This window comes from Syngnathoides biaculeatus, chromosome 6 (assembly GCF_019802595.1).
Source record: "Syngnathoides biaculeatus isolate LvHL_M chromosome 6, ASM1980259v1, whole genome shotgun sequence".
Classification (NCBI taxonomy): domain Eukaryota; kingdom Metazoa; phylum Chordata; class Actinopteri; order Syngnathiformes; family Syngnathidae; genus Syngnathoides; species Syngnathoides biaculeatus.
The window spans coordinates 26,823,345-26,848,437 of NC_084645.1; the positions used below are offsets into that span (position 1 = coordinate 26,823,345).

The 25,093-nt window shown below is 42.3% G+C and overlaps 1 protein-coding gene across 2 annotated transcripts in view; it reads left to right on the plus strand.

Annotated features, from left to right (window-relative positions):
• nell2a (neural EGFL like 2a) overlaps positions 1 to 25,093 on the plus strand; it is a 109,504-nt gene that overhangs the window by 45,061 nt on the left and 39,350 nt on the right. For both annotated transcript variants that reach the window (XM_061822997.1, XM_061822998.1), the window contains one exon: positions 17,455 to 17,580. In XM_061822997.1, the coding sequence (XP_061678981.1) occupies positions 17,455 to 17,580 (126 nt within the window). The remainder of the gene's footprint in view (positions 1 to 17,454; positions 17,581 to 25,093) is intronic.

Genomic DNA, 25,093 nt, shown 5'->3' on the forward strand with positions numbered 1-25,093 from the left:
GACATCCTGGCAGTTCCTAATCTCTGTCGGCCCATCCAAATACAACATTGTGCCCATCTCCGTTCAAAGTACCGTCCCACTGTGGTAGCTAGTTCTGTCTGGGCTTCACCAAAGGGGTAAAGTTTAATGATTGGATCATTTAAAGCGACGCATCTCCTTTTTTCAAAAATGCCAAGATCTTAACCCTAAAATGCCAACAGCAAACTTGTCTCAAGGGCTTTTAACTATCTGTTCAGCTCTCTGCGGAGCAAGTGTTGATGGATTTGAATCTAAGAGAAACAAATATCACCATGACCTTTAGGGATGGCTCTGGGCACCGAAGATTCAAATGTCAAAGACGGAGATAAACAAGATTGCGCCGCAAAGGTTTTCCGGTTTGTAAACTGAATTAAAATTTGTGGAATAAGATCCATTTGGTCAACGGAGTGCACCAAAGCCATGTTGACATTGACACAGACATTCATACACCAGTGGGCAGCTGCTGCAATTTAGGGTTCAGTGTCTAGCCCAAGGACACTTCAACAGCAGACAGTCAGACGCGGTATTCAAACAGTTGATCTATCGGTCAAAAGCCATACTGTGGAATCTCGTTTTTCATGACCAGTCTTTTCCAAAAGATCTAAAATGGACTCACACAAATGCAAAAGCAAAGCTTCCCATTGGAAATAATGTAAATCCAATGATTCTGTTCCAAACACCCAAAAATATGAATAAAAGATACATTTTATATAGAATTACAATAATTTAACAATGTGAAATGAAAAGGAAGACCTTCGCATGCCAAAACATCCTTGTTTTAACAATTTTGTTCGAACAAGGTTTTTGTTGTACTTTGAAACTCTTAGCCGCTAGCGACAAAATAAAATATTTTTTCAGCCGCACAAAGAAGAAGTTAAAGGGGAAATCCAATGGTTTGCATTAACAATGTATCCAATAGGTCATGTAATATGTGCTCTATTTTGACAATGTGATGTTAAATCCTCTCTCATTTAATAGTGTTTTGAGAAGATTTTTATCGACAATTACGAATTTTCAGGGGCGCTGCCATTTTTGCGAGTCACATAATTTACGTGTGCGGATGTGACGTGTAAGGTGCCGCACCAAAGGCTCGGTGACATTGTGCCCAGCGCTGATTTCTCAGATTCATCCTCATCTGATGAAGAAATAGCAGTATCGGTTGATCGGGAAGAATGAAAAATAATTCCATACAGATTTGAACCTGTACCTGTAAACAATGTTGATTATTCGGATGGTTTTTCGGGTGGAATGACACCAGAGTCTGACTACTCGGAGGCCTACGCGCGGGATCTAAGTCCGTAAACAAAGGCCCCCGGAGCTCTGGGCCGGCAGCTGCGGATGGTTCTTCGGACTAGAACGATGCGGAGTCTGACGGACCGAGCTTCGGCATCTGTTAGCCGAAGCTCGGCTTGCGGCCTCTGCCGGACGCACCTTACACGTCACATCCGCGCACGTAAGTCATGCGACTCGCAAAAATGCCAGCGCCCCTGAAAATTCGTAATTGTCGATAAAAAACTTCTCAAAACACTATTAAAAGAGAGAGGATTTAACATCACATTGTCAAAATTGAGTAGATATTACATGACGTATTGGATACATTGTTCATGCAAACCACTGGATTTCCCCCTTAAACATACCGCAGGGGTTCACAGAATCCGAAAAAAGTAGCGACTTGTCATCCGGTGCCAAGAATTTGACACGGTTGCTAAAACATTGCCTGACCACTTAATTAACAGTTTGAATTTGACTTTTACATGGAAAGTAATTTTCCCTTATTCCTGAAAAATTGAAGAATTTAAAATACTGCTTCCCTTTTAAATCCCTGTAAGGCGTAATGGCTGGTTCTCCCGATCCCTTTGTGGCCTTTAATTGGTTCCTTGTCTTGGTGACAGCCTCGAAAACAAGTCTGCTTCCAGCTCGCTTGCTCTTTCTTTTTATCTCTCATTAAACCTGCGACGTTCGAGCTTTTCGCCAGGCCTTTGTTGTCCGACCCGTCCCATTATCAGTGCGAGACTCGCGCCTCCGACATCAACACTTCAGAGCCACATGAGTCATCTCGAGAGCCGACTGACTCTCGCTCTGAAATAGGCTGCCGGGGTTCGCGGTGATTGTTTGCATCAGACACGGCACACCGGCAGAAGTGGGTGGGGGTGGGGGGTTGAACCTGGAAAATGACTCCCTTTTGGTCTTACACTTCTCTCACAAACAAATTTCCTCAGCGACCCATTTGGTGTATGATTGCGATCTGGTCTGTGTGCAATCTAGAATAACTTATATAGAATATAGAATAACAAAGCCAAAATATCCTGTCAATGGCGGGGCAATGACTGCCCTCGCGTAGTTGCTAAAATGCTGATTGAAATCCCCCCTGCTCTTCCTACTTGATGACTTTCGCCACTGCAGGGAGATGAGATGTGGAATTGTTATTTATTGAAAACAACAAGGAGATGATGAAACGGAGGCCCAGGCTCGCAATATTTAATTAAACAGCGCGACAGGCGTAAGCGCTTTCAAGCATTGCTAGGTCAGAGATGGGCTCGAAATAGCCCATGACATCACTTTTGTGTAAATTTTTCATAGTTGCAGCAGTAGGCAAAACTCAAGGGGATGAGAGCGCAGCCTTGGAGAATGTGAGTGCGTGTGTCCGTTTGCATGCATCCAACATAAATGGAGCATGTTCATTCCCCCCAAACCGCCGCTCACTAGCGCCGGATTTACACTTGATGGCTAACTAAGGCAATTCCGATGTTCTCCCTCGCGAGTGCCAACGGCCGTGAGACGCGATGTATTTGAAGAGAATTCAGGGCACTTTTTCAACACGCCATGTCACAGCTTTACGATAAACTACAACGCGTTTGTATGGATAAATATACTTCTTTCTTCTTTTCCTTTCGGCTTGTCCCGTTAGGTTTCACCACAGCGTGTCATCTTTTTCAATGTAAGCCTATTTCATGGATCTTCCTCTCTAACAACCACAGTCTTCATGTCGTCCCTCACAACATCCATCAACCTTCTCTTTGGTCTTCCTCTCGCTCTTTTGCCTGGCACCTCCATCCTCAGCACCCTTCCACCAATATACTCAGTCTCTCGCCTCTGGACATGCCCAAACCATCGAAGTCTGCTCTCTTGAACCTTGTCTCAAAAACATCCAACTTTGGCTGTCCCTCTGATGAGCTCATTTCTAATCCTATCCAACCTCCGAGAACCTCAACATCTTCATTTCTCCCACCTCCAGTTCTACTTCCTCTTTCTTTTTCAGTGCCACGGTCTTTGATCCATACATCATGGGCGGCCTCACCACTGTTTTATAAACTTTGCCCTTCATCCTAGTAGAGACTCTTCTGTCACATAGAACACCAGACACCTTCCGCCAACATCCCGCTTGGACCGGTTTCTTCACTTCCTTACCACACTCTCCATTGCTCTGTATTGTTGACCCCAAGTATTTGAAGTCGTCCACCCTCGCTATCTCTTCTCCCGAGAGCTTCACTCTTCCTCCTCCACCCCTCTCATTCACTCACATATATTCTGTTTTACTTCGGCAAATCTTCATTCCTCTCCTTTCTAGTGCGTACTTCCACCTTTCTAATTGTTCCTCCACCTGCTCCCTGCGTTCACTGCAGATAAGAGTATCATCTGCAAACATCATAGTCCAAGGGGAATCCAGTCTAACCTAACCCGTCAGCCTATCCATGAATGGCATGAATTTATTCACATTATGTTATTATTATTATTATCATCATACCAAGATAGGAAGAAAAAAAAACACTTAGACCACAGATTTTTTTTTCATGCTGTTTTTTTTCCTGCCATGATACGATACCCAAATGGCAAAAATGAAGCCATATCAGAATCCAATTGCAATTTGGCACTCGGGCCTGCCCACGCAGCACAACTGCTCGTTTCCGCCACGTGCATCTCCGACGTAGAATTAGACGGAGGAGCGAGCAAAGGAGAAGTGACAGCCTGTGTGATTGTGTCGGAATTGAACAATCATGTTGCCATAACAGCATTATTCATAACCGCGTCGTGGAGCGGACAGGGGGCCAAGAGGGGCGTTGTTGTTTCCAAATGTCCCACTTAAGAAGTTTATCTTCACAAAGACGGAGACTTGCATTGTTCAGCCCTCTGTGGTACGTTTATATCCTCGATAGTATTTCTTGTAGTTACCCTCGGTTACGCTGCGAGCTAAAGATGAGATTATTCACAGACTAGACGTCGTCATGCATGTCTAATTATCTGATTGAAGTGCCTTTTTTTTGCTCTCCACCTTTCTCAACCGGATGCAACCATTTCAACATCAAAATATCAAATTTTACATTCTCCATTATCCCCACTTTTTTACACAAATCCACTTTTTTTTTTAAAGAAATCACACTGAAAGGAATTTTTCCAATATATATATATATATATATATATATATATATATATATATTTTTTTTTTTTTTTTGCATGGCAGATGAACTGTAATGCTCTTGCGGGGCCATATATGGGCCACCTGGGCTAAGTCCAATCCTACTACAGTTAATACTCGGTTCTTGAACGTCTCCATTCTTGAACAAATTGGTTTTCGAACGAAAATTTTGAGTTTTTTTTTTTTATTATCCGTCTTCTTTCGAATGAAAATCGGTACTCAAACACCCTCAAGAAAACCCGGAAATAACATAACGCGCGTGGCCCGACCAGCTGATCCACGACAAACTTTTTTGTGAATTCCCACGCCGCAGAAAAAAACCCTGGAAATAACATAACCCGGTTAGCCCGATCAGCTGACCCACGATGCACTTTGTTATTGTAAATTCGAACGCACCGTGAAAAAACCCGGAAATAACATAACGTGTGCGGACGGACCAGCTGATCCACAACGCTAGTTATTGTGTATAACGCAGCCTCTCTTCGCAGACGTGTCCCGTGAGCTACATTTACGGATTGTTTTTTCTTCCTATTGATGACTATTAACCCCCAATCATGGCTCCAAAGAAGTGACACTAGATAAGTTCTTTGGAAAAAGAAAAGAACTTCCTCGGGGTGAGTCAACCCCACCAAAGAGATTTGATGCAGTAGTCGATAGTTTTGCATTGCTTTTTTTTCTTGTGAACTTTAATAATGCTCTTTCATTAGCATTTCTGCTTTTTTGTTTTGTTTCAAAGATTTCGTGAACTCGAGTTACGAGTTAATCTTTTTGTATGTTACTTTTTGTAAAATACATTATTTGGTTTTTTTTTTTTTGCTCCCCCTCCCATTATTGTTGTTTAAAGTTACTCCACACTTTTGTTAAAACAAAAAAGTTAACATGGTTGGGGGCCAAGTCGCAACAGATACTGTACAGCAATGCACTCCCAGCCTAGGCTACTCTACTACTAAAGGATACATTTAAAGCAAAAAATAAATACATTTTTTAATCATTTATTATATAAAATATTTCAACTATACATTTATTTCTACCATGCAGTTTATTATCAGGAAAAGCTAAAAAAATACTTTAAAAAGCCCAATTTTTTAGCCTTGGAACGCATTATTTCTTTTTCCATTAATTGTAATGGGAAATATCGATTCGGTTTTTGAACAAAACGCTTCTCGAACCGCCTTCTCAAATGGATTGTGGTCGAGAACCGAGGTTGTACTGTATACGGAATACATATCTTAGACTGATCCATTGGAATCTCCTGCGTATGTGTGTCATGTGCAAACACACACTAAAATGATTGCCTGCACTATCTATTGAATGTCACAAGGTTTCGGCAGGCTAATTGGTGCATACTGAAGAGCACGGCCAATCCCAAAACCCGATCGGCTCACCCGCCAACCCGCCCGCGCGCACGCACCGAAGCATGTGTTGACATATTGCGATCGTCTGGCTATGTTTGGCCGCACTTCACCTTTGCGACCCCGTTGAAATGTCACCCAAAAGAGACGATCCAGCTATTTATCAGACTGTACGTCCCCCTCTCCACTGTGTAAATAACAGTATCTGCCTGCCGCAAATGCCAAACGGGACAATCTTAATTCGCAAAGATAACGCGGAAGGAGATGGACGTGCCTTCGAACGCGTTCCAGGAGTCTTAACGTACAGATTTATATTCTTTCCGCGCAATGGTAATTGGGTTAGGAAAAACGTAATATGTACTTTGTAGGTAATGACCTCATTAATTTAATTCGAATCTAAATTAACATTATGTCCCAGATCTAATGAGGAATATATTATCCATACTGTATTTAGGACTCGACAAGACAAGCCAGGGAAAAATCAATCCATGTCACCTTGCCGGGGAAGAAGTCCGGCATTGTGATGGCGCTAATGAAAGAAAGTCGTACAGTGGCGCCTCGGCAGTCCATTTGGAACACGACCAAAATTCTTGTATAAAATTGACTTGGGTGTCTAAGTGCGCTACCACACAAGATCATCAAAGGATTAACTGCCCCCCCCCCCCCACTTCAATACTAGTACGTTATCATCTTAATGAAAACATTGCAGAGAGGTCAGACAGCAGTCCGAATGTTTGCGTCAGCGGTTCCAGTAGTTTGTCTCAGGAATGGGCTGAAAGAGGAAAGTTCTGTTACTAAATCAAGAAGATATTAATAATAATTCAATAGTAAAGTCATGCTTATAGTAAATACTTGTGTGAAAAAACACTTGTAAGACAGAATAGCTAAAAGTACAATTTATCAGTAAATAAACTTTCCTTCTTACGCTGAGATTTTTTTTTTTCCTCAGAATTTAGTTTTTTGGATCCTTATTTAAAAATTGGAATAATACAAACACCAATGTTTAATTTAAATACCTTTAAGCATTCTAAACACCTTTTCAGATTAGCAACTCTTTTTGTTGTTGTTTTTTTTGTTCGTTTTCTCGTTTTTAATTCTAGCAGAACGTGCAGGGAGCTCCCAGGCTCAGCAGCATGTCTTATAAAATTAAAAGAAAAAGATTACCAAAGTCACAAATCCCAGAGGTTTACTACAGAGGATAAAGGTTTCCCAATTTCAATATAGTTAAAATGTTAGTCTTTCGCTTAGCACCCAGAAATGTGTATTTACAACACTGCCGTAGGAGCATGAATGTAGACCATTACATTACATTACAACAAACACAACAACAATACAGTGATGCCTCAGTTCTCGACCACAATCCGTTCCAGAAAACGTTTCGAGAAGTGATTTGTTTGAAAACCAAATCGATGTTTCCCATTACAATGAATGGAAAAAGAAATAATGCGTTCCAAGCCTAAAAAAAAATGTGGCTTTTTAAAAGCATTTTTTTAGCTTTTCTTGATAAGAAACTGCAAAGTAGAAATACATGTATAGTTTAAATACTTTATATAATAAAATAATTTAAGAAATATATTTATTTTTTGCTTCAAATGTATGCTTTAGTAGTAGAGTACACTAGGTTGGGAGTGGATTGCCATATCTGTAGCGACTCGGCCCTCAATCTTGTAAACTTTTTTTATGAACAATAATCCAGAATAAGTTTAAAGAAGCAATTTGGCTTCTTTGGTGCCATGATTGGGGGTTAACACGGTAGCCCTCGATAAGAAGAAAAACAACAGTCATTACCGGGACACGTCTGTGTACATAGGCTGCGTTATACAAAATAGTTGTGCCATGCGCATTATGTCATTTCTGGGTTTTTGGTGGGGGGGTGGGGGGATCGTTCGAATTGACAATAACAAAACCCATCGTGGGTGGGTCAACTAGTTGCGCCGCGTGCATTATCTTATTTCCGTGATTTTTGGCACCGTGGGAATTCACAACAAAGCCGTCATGGGTCAGCTGGTCTGGCCGCGCGCAATACAGGGGTGTTCGAGTACCGGAAGCAAAAAAATCTCAAAATTTTCATTCGAAAACAGGACGTTCAAGAACCGAGGCTTTACTGTAAACAGTATACAGCTGCATTCATTGAAAAGTCTTTTTTTTTTTTTTCCCCTGTGGCTTTGGCCTCCGTCTTCCCGGCCGACGAGTGACGGATGATGACACTCGGTCGATTAATACGCTGGAGAAAATCCATACTAGATGAACGAGAGAAGCAACGGAGGGAAAAACCTGCTGGGGGGGGTTTCTGTGGAATGTACTTTTAAGATCCGTCTGCATGTACAGTTACGGTCACACTCGATGCTGTGCCAATTGTATGCACATTATTATCTTTAATCGCTGTAACGGCCACATGCCGCTCTGCTATTTGGCAAAGAGGCGATAAACTTTTTCTCACTCGCACCTGGACACACACACACACACACATCCTCCGCCTTTTTCAAATGCATTTTTCCAAATCAGGGAGCACATTTGAAACGTTTGATCACACAGCGCGCAGGGTGCTGAGACAATTTACAGGCGCTGAGCTCAGAAGGCAGATTTTCAACTCGTTACTCCCACTCAGTCATCTTAATTGGCTCCTGCTCTGTCTCCGCAAATTGGGTGGTAAGGTTTTTGCATTTTTTTTTATTAAAAACCTTTTTTTTGGGGTGGCTTTTTGAACTTGTTCATTTGGGAACAATTTCCCAAATTGCCAACGAACGTTCATGATAAGCCCATGACTTGCCAAATCACTTTTTGGGCTTCATTTCTAAGCAAATCATTCGGTCAATTTGTGACACATTTTTACTCAAACAGTAATTACTACTAAATGAAGCATGCAGAAACAAAGTGATAAAAATAACACCAATTTCAATATGCGTTATTTTGCCTGTGAAACAACTCAAGAGGTCATGCGGCGTTGCAAGACTGAGGTCGTGACCCCGCAACTGACCTGCTGCATCGCAATACGCTCTTAGTATAATTATTGCAGTATGCATCACAACTGCTTATTTGTAACGTGTGCACTGATGGATTAAATAATTTTAAATATTATGACCCTTAATTGTACCTTTTGGAGTGTGATGCTCGCCTAAATGAGTACAGTGGAATATACACAGTAGCCTCATAACCGATTTGCAGTCACCACCATTAAACTGATATTAAATGTATATGCAATATTTTATTCACACATATTTCCACATTCTGAAGTGTAGAAATGAAGATGCACAAGAGTTAAACTGGATTTTTTCTTCCACTGCACGTGTCATTCCGATCTTTTCATCTCTATTAACACCGATTTCTAAAGTTGCTTCTTTTCATTTTTTATTTTTTGTGTGTGTGAAACGTGTCACAGTAAAGCCAACCCAAAAAAAAATCTTCACTCAACCTGACATCCATGCTTGGGAATGTGGGAGGATGTTGGAGTACCCAGAGGAGAAAAAAAAAAACTCTTTAAGTTAGACGAAAATATGCAAACTCCGCGTAGGAATGTTGGAGCAAGTAGGTCACAAGAGTCATACCGGGCCTCCGGGCCAGATCTGGCCCACCACAGCGTTTTATGTGGCACAAGAAAGAAATGCTTCTTGCAAAAATAATAACACTTTTAAAGATGTTTTTTTTTTTTTTTAACATTGAGATCTTACAAGCATTTCTTTTGTGACGAAATGCACCTTTTAAAATAAATTGCAGTCAAAAAACAGTTTTCATTGTCCTCTGATTCCAAAATTTGTTGTGCAAGTCTCATAATATGAAGCAATCATACTTTTATTTATATGGTTTCAAAGTCATAACAGTCCTCAGAGGGAAAACATAACTACACGACAAAAAATGAGGGTGATGTCTCTGCTGCCCAAATATCTTAGTATGTGGCAAAATGTTCATCCATCCATTTTCTTCACCGCTTATCCTCACAAGGGTCACGGTGAGTGCACGAGCCTATCCCAGCTGTCAACGGGCAGGAGGCGGGAGACACCCTGAACTGGTTGCCAGCCAATCGCTGGGCGCATTGAGACAGACAACAGTCGCACGCACAATCGCACCTAGGGACAATTTAGAGTGTTCTATTAACGTTGTGTGTTTTCGGAATGTGGGAGGAAACCGGAGTGCCCGGAGAAAACTCACGCAGGCACGGGGAGAACATGCAAACTCCACACAGGCGGGTCCGGGATTGAACCCGGGACTTCAGAACCGGTGTAGTGGTACACACGCCTGACTTAAGTGCGAGCAGCCTGAGATCGATTCCTGCTCAGTGACGCTGTTGTTATGTGCCCTGCGACTGACCGGCGACCAGTTCGGGGTGTAGTCAGCCCGAAGCTAGCGGGGATAGCCTCTGGCTTTCCCGTGACCCTTGTGAGGCTAAGCGGCTTGGATAATGGATGGGTAGAATAAAATAATAATAATAATAAAATAGCAGAGAAGACTTTTTATAAGTACAGGGAGAGCATACAGACAAGAACTGACAGGGGATTCCAACTACTTGACTGTGAGAAGAAAAAAACCCAAAACAAAACATCCCAAATCAATCCTTTGACTGTGGCTGAACTTGATATCGTTCCATCCATATTTTTCACAGTCTGTCTGCAAGTGTGTACTGAGGAATAGCGTACAATGTTTTGGCAGGCCTGGCAGAAGGATTGCGGCATTTATTGAAAACTCCGTTTGAGTGAGTTGCTAGGTGAGCGACGCGAGATAGCGCGAAGGGGGAGGCGGCTGATGGAATGGCACATAATCACGCTTCTTTGTGGGATATCCAAAGGCAATGGTTGCGTTATCTCCCTTCTGCCAGACTTTGCTTGAGTGCAGTATGGGACACTAGATAGCGAGGGCGCTCTTGCGAGCTTACGCGCCATCCAAATGAAGACGGATAAAGCCGCTATTTACATCCGGGTGGGATAACTTTAATGAGCTGGAGAGGGGACAGTGAAAATGTCGGAACAATTAAAATCTTTGTTGAAGTCTCTTTAACGCTGCCTATGACAAGGCAGGAATTTTCCAGCTTTTCCTCCAGGTCGGTGGTCTTTGTGAACAGCATGGTCGCAGAAAGCAGTGTCAAAGTTGAACCATGAATTTATCGGATTGTGCGGTAATAACTGAGCCTGGAAAGAAGCTCTGTGAATGGGAATAGCCTAAAACTCTGGCAGTGGTGTTGAGTCTCTTTTCTCATCCGCTAGTTGATCCATCCATCCATCCAGTTTCTTTAACGCTTATCTTGTTCACGACACCCCAAGTGATGAATCTTTCGGACGTCGCGCTACCACCGTATAGCGAATTGCTGGCTGGTCCCGAGCCGATGCAACGGACCGACCCTGATCTGGCCAATGAGTGGTAAAAGCTGCCTCTTGACTGCCGGCCACCGTTCTGAGCTGTCACGTGTCAAGCCAATCAAGAAAATGGAGTGGCCTAATGGAGGGACAGCGATTTGTCCGCGCGCCAATCCCCCCCCCCCCCCCCCCCCCAATCATCCCACCTCCTAATATATTGTTGTAGCAAAGCTAACCGCCACCACCACGCGCGGGATGGAGGGCGTCTTCTGGTTATTAGCCTGTAAATCAAACTGCCGTCGGGCTCGGCCAATCAGAGGAAGGTGGAAGCTGTCACCTCGGGACGTCAGCTGAAGGTTACTGTCGCAGCTGAAGACAGCAGAGTGAATTTCTGTCAGTCTTTTCAGTGACGCGTCATGCCTCCAAGTGCCAGTGGACCTCAGTCACCCCTGTTTCAATTGCTCTTCCTTCTTCCTGCCTTCCAATGTTAACCTTCCAATTTTCTTCCTCTTTGACCTCTATAGGACTTCGCTCTTTCCTTTACCTTGCTCATTCTTTTTTTCTATCTTCCATGTTAAAACCACCTTTGCCCTTTTCTTCAAAAGAATCTCTCTTAACTCTTAATTGCTTACTCTCCAACTTCATCCACGGTCAACACTTTGCTCTCGGAGTGTGATATTACCTTTCCCTGTATACTTCCGTTTGCTTCCAGAACCCTAACGCTGAAAGAGATCAGATGTTCAATCAGGGTGCTGTATTCACCATCCCCAAAGCAGCAATAATTTAATTGTACGCAACTGAAAATTTGGAATAAAAGTGCACCTTTTTCACTACCCCTACGTAGCAATATAAGGCTATAGAGCTCGTGCACGTGACGTCAGCATTCTCACGGCGCCATATTGCCGGTCAAACAAAGCTGCTCGACATTGTGGTAGACATTGAACCGGAGGAGAATATTTATAATACTGGAGACCTGTTGTGCTGTCAGTTGTCACAAGAGACGAGACAGATATTCAAAGAGGTCATTCTATGGAATACCGTCTGAAAAGACCAGAAAATATCGATGGATTTCGGCAATTAAACGAACCCAACCAAAATACGCACACGGCTGTGTTGCGATCGGTTCATTTCAGGTGGGAATTATTCTTCTCAATGTCAAATTACCAAGAAGTATTTATAATGCCAAATTGGCTCATTTGAGAACATTGTGTATTAAAAAAAAAACTGCCGCGGAGGTTAAGTGTGGCCGCAATCGCTTCCGTGTACGTTCCGTGGAGACGACTCAGTCCTCTTTTTTCCCCAACATAGTTAATGAATGAGAGTTTGTATAAAACCCGGGGTTATTTATTTAAATATTGTATTTGTATTGAATACTAGTTGAAAAGATCAATGGATTTCGGTGAAGGTTAACGTGTGGCCAAACACGCTTCCGCGTTCACGAGCCGTCAACCCATAGTTAATGAATGCGAGTTTGTGTAAAACCAGGGGTCATTTATTTAAATATTGATATTTGTATTAAATACGAGAGGGGTTGCGTCAGGAAGGGCATCCGGTGTAAAAACTGTGCCAAACAATTATGAGCGGTTCGCTGTGGTGACCCCTAACGGGACAAGCCGAAAGGAATGTACTTATTTTTTGTATTGAATATTAGATGAAAAGATCAGAAAGCGTGGCCGAACACGTTTCCGTGTTCACTATGTGGGATTTATTCCTGATTGAGAACATATCCAGCAAACGAAGTATTTGTATGCGTCCCGACTTTTTCTCGACGACTTAGTCACCAGGTCCATGTGTAGATCCAGTTGTCCAAGACAAGTGGAAGCGAGTTAACAGTCCAATTTCTTATCGGCGAAAACATCGACTTCGACATTAAATACGGATCCGCTATGCCGGGTTTATCTCATTTTTCCACATACCGTTGTTTATTTTCACCTTCTAAATGTCCGACGGTATCGGACAAGACTCTGAGTGTCGTGCTATCAGACGTATTTACGTGTTGTCTCCAACCGACTTGGCATTGAACAACGTTTTGTTAGACCGGCAATATGGCGACGTAAACAAAATTCATGTAATTTTAAGACGTAGGTGAACGAGTGCTATACAATGTGACGATTTTTTTTTCCATTTCCAGTAATCCTAAATCATATCATACATGAGAAATGATAGTAGTTGTAAAGAGCTATATGAGTTTAGTGTCTGCGTGTCTGTTGCCATGTTGCGTGATGCCCTTTCGCTGCCATTTGTTGACTATCAGGTAATCTAATTAAAATAAGCGCCTCAGACCATTACTTGGTTGACTCAAGATTGCGCCAATGTAACCACACGAAATCAATTGTGGGTCGGCTCTCTGATGGACGTCTACAGTCCACACTGAGAATCTCTCCAACACAGCACCTTGTCCAAAGATGTAGAAAAGAAAAATGTCAAGCAAGTATCCAGCTCTGAAAAGTTAGCACGTTTGAAGTCTTCACTTGATTTGATTGAGAGTTATATCGCATCATATCTGTTTTGATTAGAATTCATTCTTTAGTTTTAGTCTGTTCACAAATGTTTGTCCTTTTCAGCTCACCTTCTAAAGTGGTTTTTTTTTTCAGTTTTGGACTGCTGCGCAACTGACTTTGAGCCCCTGCTCCACACCCTCAACTTTACTCTTAGCCACTGGCAAATTTTCCAGTTTATTTATTTTCTTACCTATAGGATTTTTTTTTTTTTTGCAATCTTTTTCCTGCCTTATCTTTTTTTTTTTATCTTACCAACATTTTCTCCCAAAATACATATCTTTCTGGTCTTGTGTTTTTCCTTTCTTCCTACTTCCCGCCACATGAAAACTTTCTCAATTCTCGGCTTCTCTCAAGGCTAGGGACGCAGTTCCCAATTGGCATTTCTGACGTTTTGCAATTTTCTTTGGGACAATAAAATATATCTTCATTGCTCTCGTGCCAGCTGTTTTTTCTCTCATCTTGTCTTTCTCATATTTTGTTTTTGCCCCTCGCTTTACTTTCCAGAGCTAAACCCTAAATTTTCCTTCGTACCAGTGACCGCATTGCCTGTTGGCCGTTTGTTTTCTTCCCTGCTGTGCTCAATCCACAGTGTTGCCCTTTTCTTTTGGACAATAAGTCTTGTGCTTTTGCCCTTCCTTGATTTCTCTCTCTTGTCCGTAAAAGACTCTCAGCTTTCCTAGGGCCCAGTGACAGATTCTTCAGTTGGTCCCCCCCCCCCCCTCCCACCCCATTGTCCATGTTAAAAGCCACAGTTTTGCCCTTTGCAAAAGGACTATCTTTCTTAACTCTTTATCTTTCACTTGCCAACTTAGGTTTGACCCATTTCTTTACAGTATCTTTTTTCAAGCACTTCATCTCTCTCGACTCACTGACTTTTTCACCTTCAACTTGATCTCTCTGGTCTTGCAATTTTGTCAATTCTTCCTTGCACCCTCTCAATGCTCTATTCTCAAGTTCTCTCAGGGACATGTTAAATCCGAAGTTTTTGAATTTTCTGTAGGACGATGTCTGTTCCTTCTTTATGTTTCGCGATCCTTTTCACCCTCAACTCGTCTCTCCGAGACTGCAATATTACCCTTTCCTGCACTCCCTTCCACCCTCAAAACTCTCTACACCAACTGTCATCCCTTTTCAGGCCAATGAGTTCTCTATTAGCCATTCCTTTTCATACCTTCCATGGTTCCGGTTCTCTTCATGGTTCTCTTTTATGTCTTTATTTCTTACTTACCAACTTTATTCACCTTTAGCTTGTCTCTCTGGTCTTGTGGTTTTGCCCTTCCCTTCCACCTCAAAAACTTTATAAACCTGCAACGTCCCTTGATGCCAATGGGAGGATTTTCACTTTTACAAATCCACGGTTTGGCCCTTTTCTTGAGAACAAACTCTTGTACGTTTATCACTTGCCACATTTTTCACTTTTAACTTGTCTCTTTGGTCTTGTCATTTTTTGTCCTTTCCTTGTGTTCTTCTACTCTCCCACAACAGTGCCGACCACCAGATTTCCTCAAGGCCAAAGACAGGGTTCACTCTCTCCATTTATTTAGTGAAGGACAGATGTACTTTTAAAGGTGGAGTGCTCGTCTGTATGCTGTATTTATCTCAGGGGACTTTTCAATAGCGTGAAGCAGCTTGTATCAATAAAACTGCGAAATGAGGTAACGTGAACGGTACAGTCCGGGCAGGTGCTTCAGCTTTTGGGTCGCACAACGCCGGGCAAGGACGCGAGAGCTGAGAGGCTGCCAATGCAAATCTATTGAAATTCAATTTCAAGTGCGCACCCTCCAAAAGCATCTGGCACGGAAAGTATTCAAGGTTGAATGTCTTCGTGCACCCAAGCAGACAAGGATTCTAAGCAATGAATAATACAGTAGATTGATAATGATAGTAATGCCAAGCACTGTGGGGATTGGCTCTTGCAAATTTTGCCCACTTTTGACCTATACAATCAACATGAATGACATCCTGAAGAACAGTACAGAGCTGTTTGTTTGTTTGATTTTTAATTGCATATAATTGCACTTGGTGGCATCACACAATCAAGACAAACTCTTAGCGCATTTGCAAGATTGTTGATTGGCCGTGTGATGCAAAGGCATGCCCTTCTAAACCCCTGGAATTGCTGTTGCTAAGGCAACGGCTACTCGAGAGCCCAAAATTGATTTGTGGGGCCAAACTATGAAATTACATTTGTGAAGCCACACGAGCCACTTTAAATTACGGGCGACCCACTAGAGCACGCTAACAGTCTCAACTTTGATTGTTATGAACAGTTACTTTCACACCTCTGAAGTTACCAATAAAGTTAGTGTCTTTCTTTGAACTGACTACAAATGGGGTGGTGCGCCATTGTTGTGTGACGAAGTCCCCACCTCTTATGGGTCTTCTGCATTCCGTCCCCTCCCTGGGATTGTTGATAATAAATAGCGCACCGATCCCCCAGTTGACTGCACACTTATCCAAAAGTTGCTCGAGTGCCAGGAGCCAGGAGCCATGAGTCGGCCATCTTTTGAAGGAACAAGGTGGTTTTCCATGATAGGATTGTCCTTTTCTTAAAGAATTTCATTTCGCCAAAAGACTTGGGGATGGAGCTATGTCATTCAGAGCTGGCGAGAATGTAATTGTGTTTCTGTCCATCTGTTCTTTTGAGCTTGTCCTCGTTACGGTCGCCAGTGGGCTGGAGCCTGTCCCGGCTGACATTGGCAGAGGCGTACACCCTCGATGGGTCGCGAGCCAATCACAGAACACGTGTAGGAAAACACATTTAAAGCTACAGCCGAGTTCGAGTCTTTCAATATGGGTAAAATGCATGCTTTGGGAATATGAAAGGAAGCCAGAGGACCCGTAGAAAACATGCAAACTCCACGCAGGAAGGCCCGAGCTAAGATTTGAACCCATGCAGAAACTTTGAACTCTGAAGCAAACACCAAATCACTACCCAACCATTAACTTAGAACATCTTCTTCTTCTTCTTTTCCTTTCGGCTTGTCCCGTTAGGGTTTGCCACAGCTCGTCATCTTTTTCAATGTAAGCCTATTTCATGGATCTTCCTCTCTAACCACCACAGTCTTCATGTCGTCCCTCACAACATCCATCAACCTTCTCTTTGGTCTTCCTCTCGCTCTTTTGCCTGGCAGCTCCATCCTCAGCATCCTTCCACCAATATACTCACTCTGTCGCCTCTGAACATGTCCAAACCATCGAAGTCTGCTCTCTTGAATTTTGTCTCCAAAACATCCAACTTTGGCTGTCCCTCTAATGAGCTCATTTCTTATCCTATCCAACCAAGAACCTCAACATCTTCATTTCTGCTACTTCCAGTTCTGCTTCCTGTCGTTTACCGTCACTAATCGGTACATCATGGCCGGTCTCACCACTGTTTTATAAACTTTGTCCTTCATCCTAGCGGAGACTCTTAAAAACATCTAAACCAACATTTTAATTCAGCTCATAAATCCACTGCAAACTTCCGTTAAAAAATACATTTCACATTGTCAAAAGTAAAAATGTGTTTTCACTTCTGAAAAATCCATCGTGTCAGACCTCGGGACTTACATTAAATATAACCTCAGAGAAGGCTGCCATGGATGAAACTTCTTTCTGTTTGTGTAAATGGAAGAAAATAAAGTGGAAGTTCAATCGATAGCAAGTCATGGAGCTCGTCTTTCGAAATATTAATTAAAAACAATTTATGACGTGATTTGGAAAAAGGAATGACCTTGTAAGTGGTCTTCAATGTATGAATCATTTCTTGCATGGAGGTCACCAGACAGTCCTCTTTGTGCTACGATTAGTGAAATAAGTCCACTCGCTAGTGTGATGTCACAGATCATTTAAAGAAATTCAACGTTGCCTTTTCGTTCCTTTTCCCCTGCTTTCCTCTTCAGATATAGATGAGTGCGCTGAAGGAAAGCACTACTGCAGGGAGAACACCATGTGCGTTAACACCCCTGGCTCCTTCATGTGCATCTGCCACACGGGCTACATCAGGATCGATGACTATTCCTGCACAGGTGAGTTCCAACGCCGGCCTTAATAGCTGCCGACAATCTTCCAACAAGTGCTCCGTGATGCCTTTTCACTGCAGGCTATTTAAAAGAGTAACTGACCCATGAAATTGAGCTTTATCAACTATGTATTAGACGGATAAACGGCTTAACACAGTTGCCAGCAGAATAGCGGACACAAAAGATCTGTCCAGTCAAATTTGAAATCAGCTTGGCTGTTTGCTCTTTTCCATTGGTAAAACCCAAAGTACCTGCCCATAGTTCCATACATTCCAAGTGTTTTAAGTCAAAACCGTGCGGGTGTTGTAATGCACTACTTGACACTTCTTGGAACTGCTGCTGGTTGCCCTGAGTGGGCTGGTTACAATAGTGAAGCCATTTAAAGTAATAATGGCAAAGGCTACTTGCTACTTACTACAAATTGCAAGGCACAAACGCAGCTCTGGCTCCATCTGAAGAACCCACGTGAAACTGGTGAAATGTTCCTGGCTGACATGTGTTTGTACAGGGCTTGTTTTTTCTTCTTTCTTTTCTCATTTCTTTTTTCGGTCTATACTGATATTCAGGAAGTTCAGGAACCATTAGAAAGATGGGGGCATGCACTGGAAAGGAGAGGACTGAAGATTTAATAAAACAGAATATATGTCCGTGAATGAGAGGAGTGGAGGGGAAAGAGTGAGGCTACGGGGAGAAGAGATAGCGAGGGTGGATGACTTCAAATACTTGGGGTCAATAGTCCGGAGCAATGGTGAGTGTGGTCAGGAAGTGAAGAAACGGGTCCAAGCAGGTTGGAACAGCTGGCGAAAGGTGTCTGGTGTGTTATGTGATAGAAGAGTGTCTGCTAGGATGAAGGGCAAAGTTTGTAAAACAGTGGTGAGGCCGGCCGTGACGTACGGATTAGAGACGGTGGCATTGAAGAAACAACAGGAAGCACAGCTGGAGGTGGCAGAAATCAAGATGTTGAGGTTCTCGCTCGGAGTGAGCAGGTTGCAATGAGCTCTTAGAAATGAGCTCATTGGACGGACAGCCAAAGTTGGATGTTTTGGAGACGAGGTACGAGAGAGCAGACTTCGATGGTTTGGACATGTCCAGAGGCCAGAGAGTGAGTATATTGGTGGAAGGGTGCTGAGGATGGAGCTGCCAGGCAAAAGACCGAGAGGAAGACCAAAGAGAAGGTTGATGGATGTGGTGAGGGAGGACATGAGGCCAGTTGGGGTGAGAGGTGAAGATGCACGAGATGGGCTTAGATGGAAAAAGATGACACGCTGTAGTGACCCCTAACGGGACAAGCCAAAAGGAAAAGAAGAAGACTGATATTCAGGAAGTTCGATTTTCATCCGCATTGCTAGCAGGAGCAGGAGGTCTGCTAGCTCGAGGCTGAGCTGCACTGTCTTTGTTTACAGAAGAGATGTATTCTAGAGTATTCAGTTACACTCCTTGTCCCTTACATAATGTTCTGTGTGGGAACCCGAGTAAGTGTTACATAATTTCCCCCACATTCGATGATATAATTTGTATGGTAGATAACTCGACTTGGAGAGAAGTCGAGGAAAAATCGTGACAAGTTTTCACAGACCACAAAGGATGTGGAGTGCACGATTGGGCCTGGGGGCCTTGAGTTTGACACATGACTTGTTGCCTCAGTGAAAAGCAGTTGTTACGAAACTATTTGCGCTGCCTGCACAATGTGCTTTGTGCTGTTAACTATGGCAACAACACTAAGACAGAACACATGCTGTCAGTATGACGCACCGTATTTTACACACTATAAGGGGCACCTATGAGCCTTTAATTTTCCCAAAAGCTGACAGTGCGCCTTATAGTCCGGTGCGCCTTATACATGGATCTATATGGAGCCTTTAGCGCAGCACATCTAATGGATGCATAACATAACCCCAGCCTTTACTGTAGCATCTATTCTATGCGTCTTGTAATGCCGTGTGCCTTATATATGAAAACGAGTTTTAAAATAGGCCAGTCATCTAAGGTGCGCCTTATAATGCGGAAAATACGGTAACCTTTATCATAACTGCTTAAACCTAACCTTATCGCAAGCTTACCACCTGATTTTTTTCATGTAAGGTGTCGTGTCACTACCTAGAGTATGTATTTTATCCCCTGTGTCCTGCTGTTGTTGCCATAGATCGCTATTAAAGTTGTTGTTTGCGTCACACGCAGCATGTTTTCTCGCAAGTTGCCCGTTGCATTGAGGTGAGCAGAGATCGTACTTTGTCGAACATTTTCCTCTTTGGAATTCATTTTCACGGCAGATACATAAAGAGCCACTGAAGAGCAGAATTGCTGCCGCTGTCTAAATCCATTTCCTCTTAAGATGCGAGGCCTCTTCAGATGCGAATTATGAAGGTCCTCTCGTTGCCCATATAAGGACGACTAATTGCGTCCTAAATGCCGGTAAACATTTGACTGCAAGGCCGTACGCACGCAGACAAACAGAGGAAGGACATTATTAATGCTGAAGTAAATAAAGTACTCTGTGTCAAAGCTGAACTTATTTTCAAATGTCTATAAAATCTTAAATTTTTTCCAATGGGGGGGGGGATCATCTTTTCTAGAATTGGTAGTGAGGACAGCCTTCATCTGGTGTGTGAAAATGGGCTGGACTGTGCGCGTCTGAGATGAGAGGAGCGAAAATGGCAAAGAACTTGAGAAAGAGGAGGGCTGCCATGAAGAAGGCAAACCCGTTTATTTCTTAACTAAGTTGAAATAAAGGTCGAGCTAATCAACGAGATCAACAACAACAAGCTCAGGCTAGAGATTGTAACTCCGGCAACGATTTTCGGTATATTTAGCTCACCATGAACAAACACCAGAAATAAAAAGTTTAATTTAAGCACAATTGTGGTGCTCGTTTGAAGCGGAATGTCATTCTGAAGTCGTCAATACGCACGTGCTGCCGCATTAAGGCGCACAAAGACACAAATACAGCAAAAGTCACCTTGTACTTATCGAGGAAGCAGCGCTGCTTACAGTTGCTCCCCGCAAACTTTTTGCCAAGTGACGTGGGGTTGCTTGGCAACCAGCCGCAGGACTCCTATTATTGGGAATTTAATCCCAGTATATTCTTGAATAGAAACGTGCCGAAGATGAAATCAACACACGTGTTTGCACGTTTGTTTGGTGAAAACATTTTTTAAAGGCTTTTTGTTGACTCACAGTACAAAAAAACTCAAAATTTTGGCTCGGTGTGTTTCCTTACACAGTACAGTACAAATAGGGCTGATAATGCAAAAAATGTAATACAGATGGAAGATGTGAAATATTGTCTCGTTTACCGCACACAGAATTTGTTGTCGTATTAAATCACATTCCGAGCAAATCAAATCAGTTCAAGTTATCAAGCTTGCTGCTCGGCCATTTTGGGCTCGGCGAAGTAACATTTTGGTTTTCTTCTCATTCAGTTGTCACGTTTTGCTGTAAAATTGATCTTAATTATCCCGGTAAAAGATTCCTTTGTGCTATTAGTGGTATTGAAACGTGTAAAAACTGCTTTAAATGACCTAATGGAACCTTTTGAGTACTTTTTCTACAGTGTTGCAATTCACTGATGGTCTGTTTAGTTGAATGTACTGTATTACAGTGGATATAAAAAAAAGTTTCCACACTTTTATGAAGAGACAAAGACGAAGCAACCTTTTCTTTTTTTAAAATATAATTAATTTTCTCCACACTTTTATATACAGAGAAAGAAAAGAGAAAAGAAAAGAAAAAAAGGAGAGAGAAAAAAATCCAATTAATTTACATTCATTAACAATGGGATAGTAATACCTTTATAAATGACAGAATAGGAAGGTTTCTCTCATCTCCAATTCTATGATCTAGTAGGTCATCCTCAACCAAGTTCATACCTCTAAGTGAGCAAAGAAATTAACCTTAAAGGGAAAACAATAACGATAATCATAGTAGTAAAAAAAAATGAGAAAAATGATACCACCAGAAAGCACCTTTCAACAAATGTTCCAAAAACTATGTACAATGATTTAAATATTCGCTTAAAGTAAAAAAAAAAAAAAATTAGGTTTCACATTTTCTTTGTATTGGAACAAGAAAAGATGCAATACTTATGAGTTAAAAAATAATAATAATAATGCCCTGCGCAACATGTTAAGAAAAAAAAAAGATAATAATAGTTATGACAACAACAAAAGCAATAATTGGTGGGAACCAGTGACCAAAATTAGGATAAACTTAATGTCACATTATGTAACAAACTCTTTTGATGTTACGGCATATTTTGTCTGATTTTCCCAATGGCCCTCAAACTTGTTTTGTTCTTGCCTCAAGATGAAAGTTAACTTTTCCATTTTAAAGATATCTTGAACCACTTTAATCCAATCCTCAAACCTTTCTTTTTGAGGGGGGGAGTAAAATAAAAGTAAAAATAAAAAACTGCTCAAATGTGATTGCACAAGTCTGCACACCCCCTTACGTGTTCAGAATTAACATTTTCCTTCCCATGAAATACATTTGGCAGTTATTTTTGTTTGGCGTTAGGATTATGAGGGAGTCCCTGAACCCTAAAATCCTGAAAAATCACTGCAAACCACTGCATACTTCCTGGATGCTGCCCCAGTCTTCACTTTGCTGTATCGCTCCCGTTTCCCGTTGTCTCCTCTCAAAACAAACAACTGTATCCTTGTCGCCACCACTGAGAAATAAATACGATGGACCTTCTTTCGGTGGTAGTTTAACATCACTCGAAGTTCAGGCCGGAGAAACACCGACAGCCTTTGTGCGGGCTTTATTGTTCATTCAGAATGCTTAGCTTTGATGTAATGTAAAATCCAGGATCACACACAAGCGCCTAAAATCCTAGAAACATCTGAGCCAGTCAGGCATGTCTGTCCTTCGTCTGAAAACAGCACAACGTCACTGCTGAATGATGGGCGGGCGGATCCGCCTCAATCCTCGCGAGTCGTTGGGAGGGCGAAAAACCTGAAAAACCACCCATCCGTTTTCTGTAGTGTTTTTCCACAATGGGGTTTATGTTGATCAGGAACATATCCCTGCTTACTTTGAGTAACGTAAAGTAAGTGGTGGCGTGGGTCCCCCCCCCCCCCCTCCAATCACTGGGCGCCTCTGAAAGAGAGCAACAATTTCGTAGTGAACCGTTCTACAGATGCGACAAAACATCTCGGAGCTGTACTAATAAGAGCGCCGGCGCCCCACTGAACCGGCGATTCGACTCCCTTTTTAATCTGTGCCGCTAGCAAGTTTTATTTCCGCACTCCGCTTGTTTTCAATTCACGCTGCGCTACTGTAATTCCCCAGATTCTCGATGGAGATTAATGCCCCCGCCCGCAACCCAGCGGATTAAATTGCAGCACTGTATTGTATGTAGGCTCTATTAAAACCCATTGAAGGCACCGCGCCGCAATGCGCGGGCCCCGCGTCCCCTTATGAAAGTCAATATGTGTGATTAAACCCGGCTAATACAGTACTTGGGGGAATTGGGGGGGGTGGGGGGGGGCTTGATGTCGTGACTCATTTGGACAAATCACAGCTGGAATCTGCACTGAGTTAATGGAAGAATATCAGATCCTAGCCACTAGCTCGGAGTATTTGATAAGGAAGACACACAATCGCAAGTAACTATTGTGCAGAATGTGTGGGGTGTCATATTTCCATAATAACAGTATGATATAGAAATTTGAGCCTCCTTTTTGTGTTTACAAATAAAAAAAAAAAAAAACAAGAGGAGATTGATAGGTCCCACTGATACAGATCGATATGATGAAAAAATATGAAATAGCAATTTGGAGCCGATAGTCACTCTATGGAAAACCAGATTGTCGACTGGAAGTACCGTAATTTCTCGAAAATAATGCGCAATTTTTCCCAAAAACATTTTCAAAAAGTCAGGAGAGGGCATTATATGTAGGTATGGATGTAAAATAAAAAAATACAATCACATTGTATAGTCGCATACAGGTACATAGAGTGGTTAAAAAAGAGGTATACATATAAATTTCGATATATTTTTGTTACAAATTTATATATATTACAGTAATGTGCGCCACCAACCTGAACTCTGAACTCCTCGAGGCCTGAGCTTTGCATTTTACAATCGTTAGCGTAGGATATTTGTTGCCACTGCACCAAAGATCAGAAATGACTGCCCATGAGTTTGTTTTAACTTAAACGAACACAAAAATGTTGACTACAAGAGCTAGTTGTGCAGCCGCTTTTAAAAGAAGTATGTGACGCGACCAAATGGGGAAGCAAAACAACGTGAGCTGAAACTACGTAGTACGATCGCACTATGATTTTAAAAAAATTGCGCACACAATTGAAATGCTCGCGTTTCTAAAAGCACCCGTTATGCTCATTTCAAGTGTAAAATTGTTTAATTATTTAAGTATTACTAAAATCTTATGCCATTGTTGAGCATTTATTTTAGTTGGTTGAGGGATTCTATTCTAACAATTGCAGGGACCAGGACAAGCGTGTCCTGTGGCCCGTCCCTAAATATATATTACCGCTGCATCAGTACACAAAGATTATTATTAATAATTGTTGTACAGACGATTTTTTGAAAAACAATAAAAGTACAAACAAAATTACAAACCTAGCAAAATAGAAATACAGATAATTTCTAATATTTTGAGCATATGCAGCAAATTGGTGGTGCGCATTGTTTATTGGTAGAAGGGTTTTCCTAACTTTTTTTTTTTTTTTCAAAGCCAACTCTGCGCATTATACTCGAGAAATTACGCTATGTGAAATGTCATATTAAAATGAGATGAGACATGGTCACTGGCAAAAAAAAAAAAGCAATTACTTTCCCAGAAAATAAAATAGCCTCCAGCGTTTTTACCTTGTGAACAAGAATTTGTGCCCTGCGGCCCATGTCGGCTCCTGATCCCAAGTTTGATCAACCGCGGTCAAGCACATCAGTTCCATTGTCGTCTTAGCGAAGGAAATACGCTGAACTTGCGCGTCAGAAACACTGAAAGCAAACATCGCACGGGGCGATCGTTAAAAGTTCAAATGAATAATAGAGCACACACGCGGGTGCTCGTCTTTATGCATGCCGACGCGCCTCATTAACAGCGGTGGCGGTAATTGACAATAAGCAAAGGGAGGACACTAAGCTAGCGGCTATAGGAGTCTGCGGCCCATTCAAAGCCAACGGACATCTGCTTGTGTTGGAGAAAGAATCCAAAGGGAGTGCTGATGGCTCCAAATTGATCGCCGATGAAATATTACAGCGGCGGAAGAGGGACGTGAAACCCACCCACTCCCGCACCTATCGACGCGGTGCATTCGCATGATGTACGAGCATTTTTTTTATCGCTCTCGATTGCTTCGGGCAATTAACAGATTGCAAAGTCAGCCGAAACAATGTGGCGGCATTGACGGGAGCCGCGTTTCGCACGCGGCCGCCGAGCAAAGAGGATTAAGTCGACGGTAGTTCATTTCATGGCTCAGTGTTTATGTGCCGGATTAAAGGGCTGATTCGCAAATTTAATCCCAGACGAAACAGCACGCAGCCGCGGTT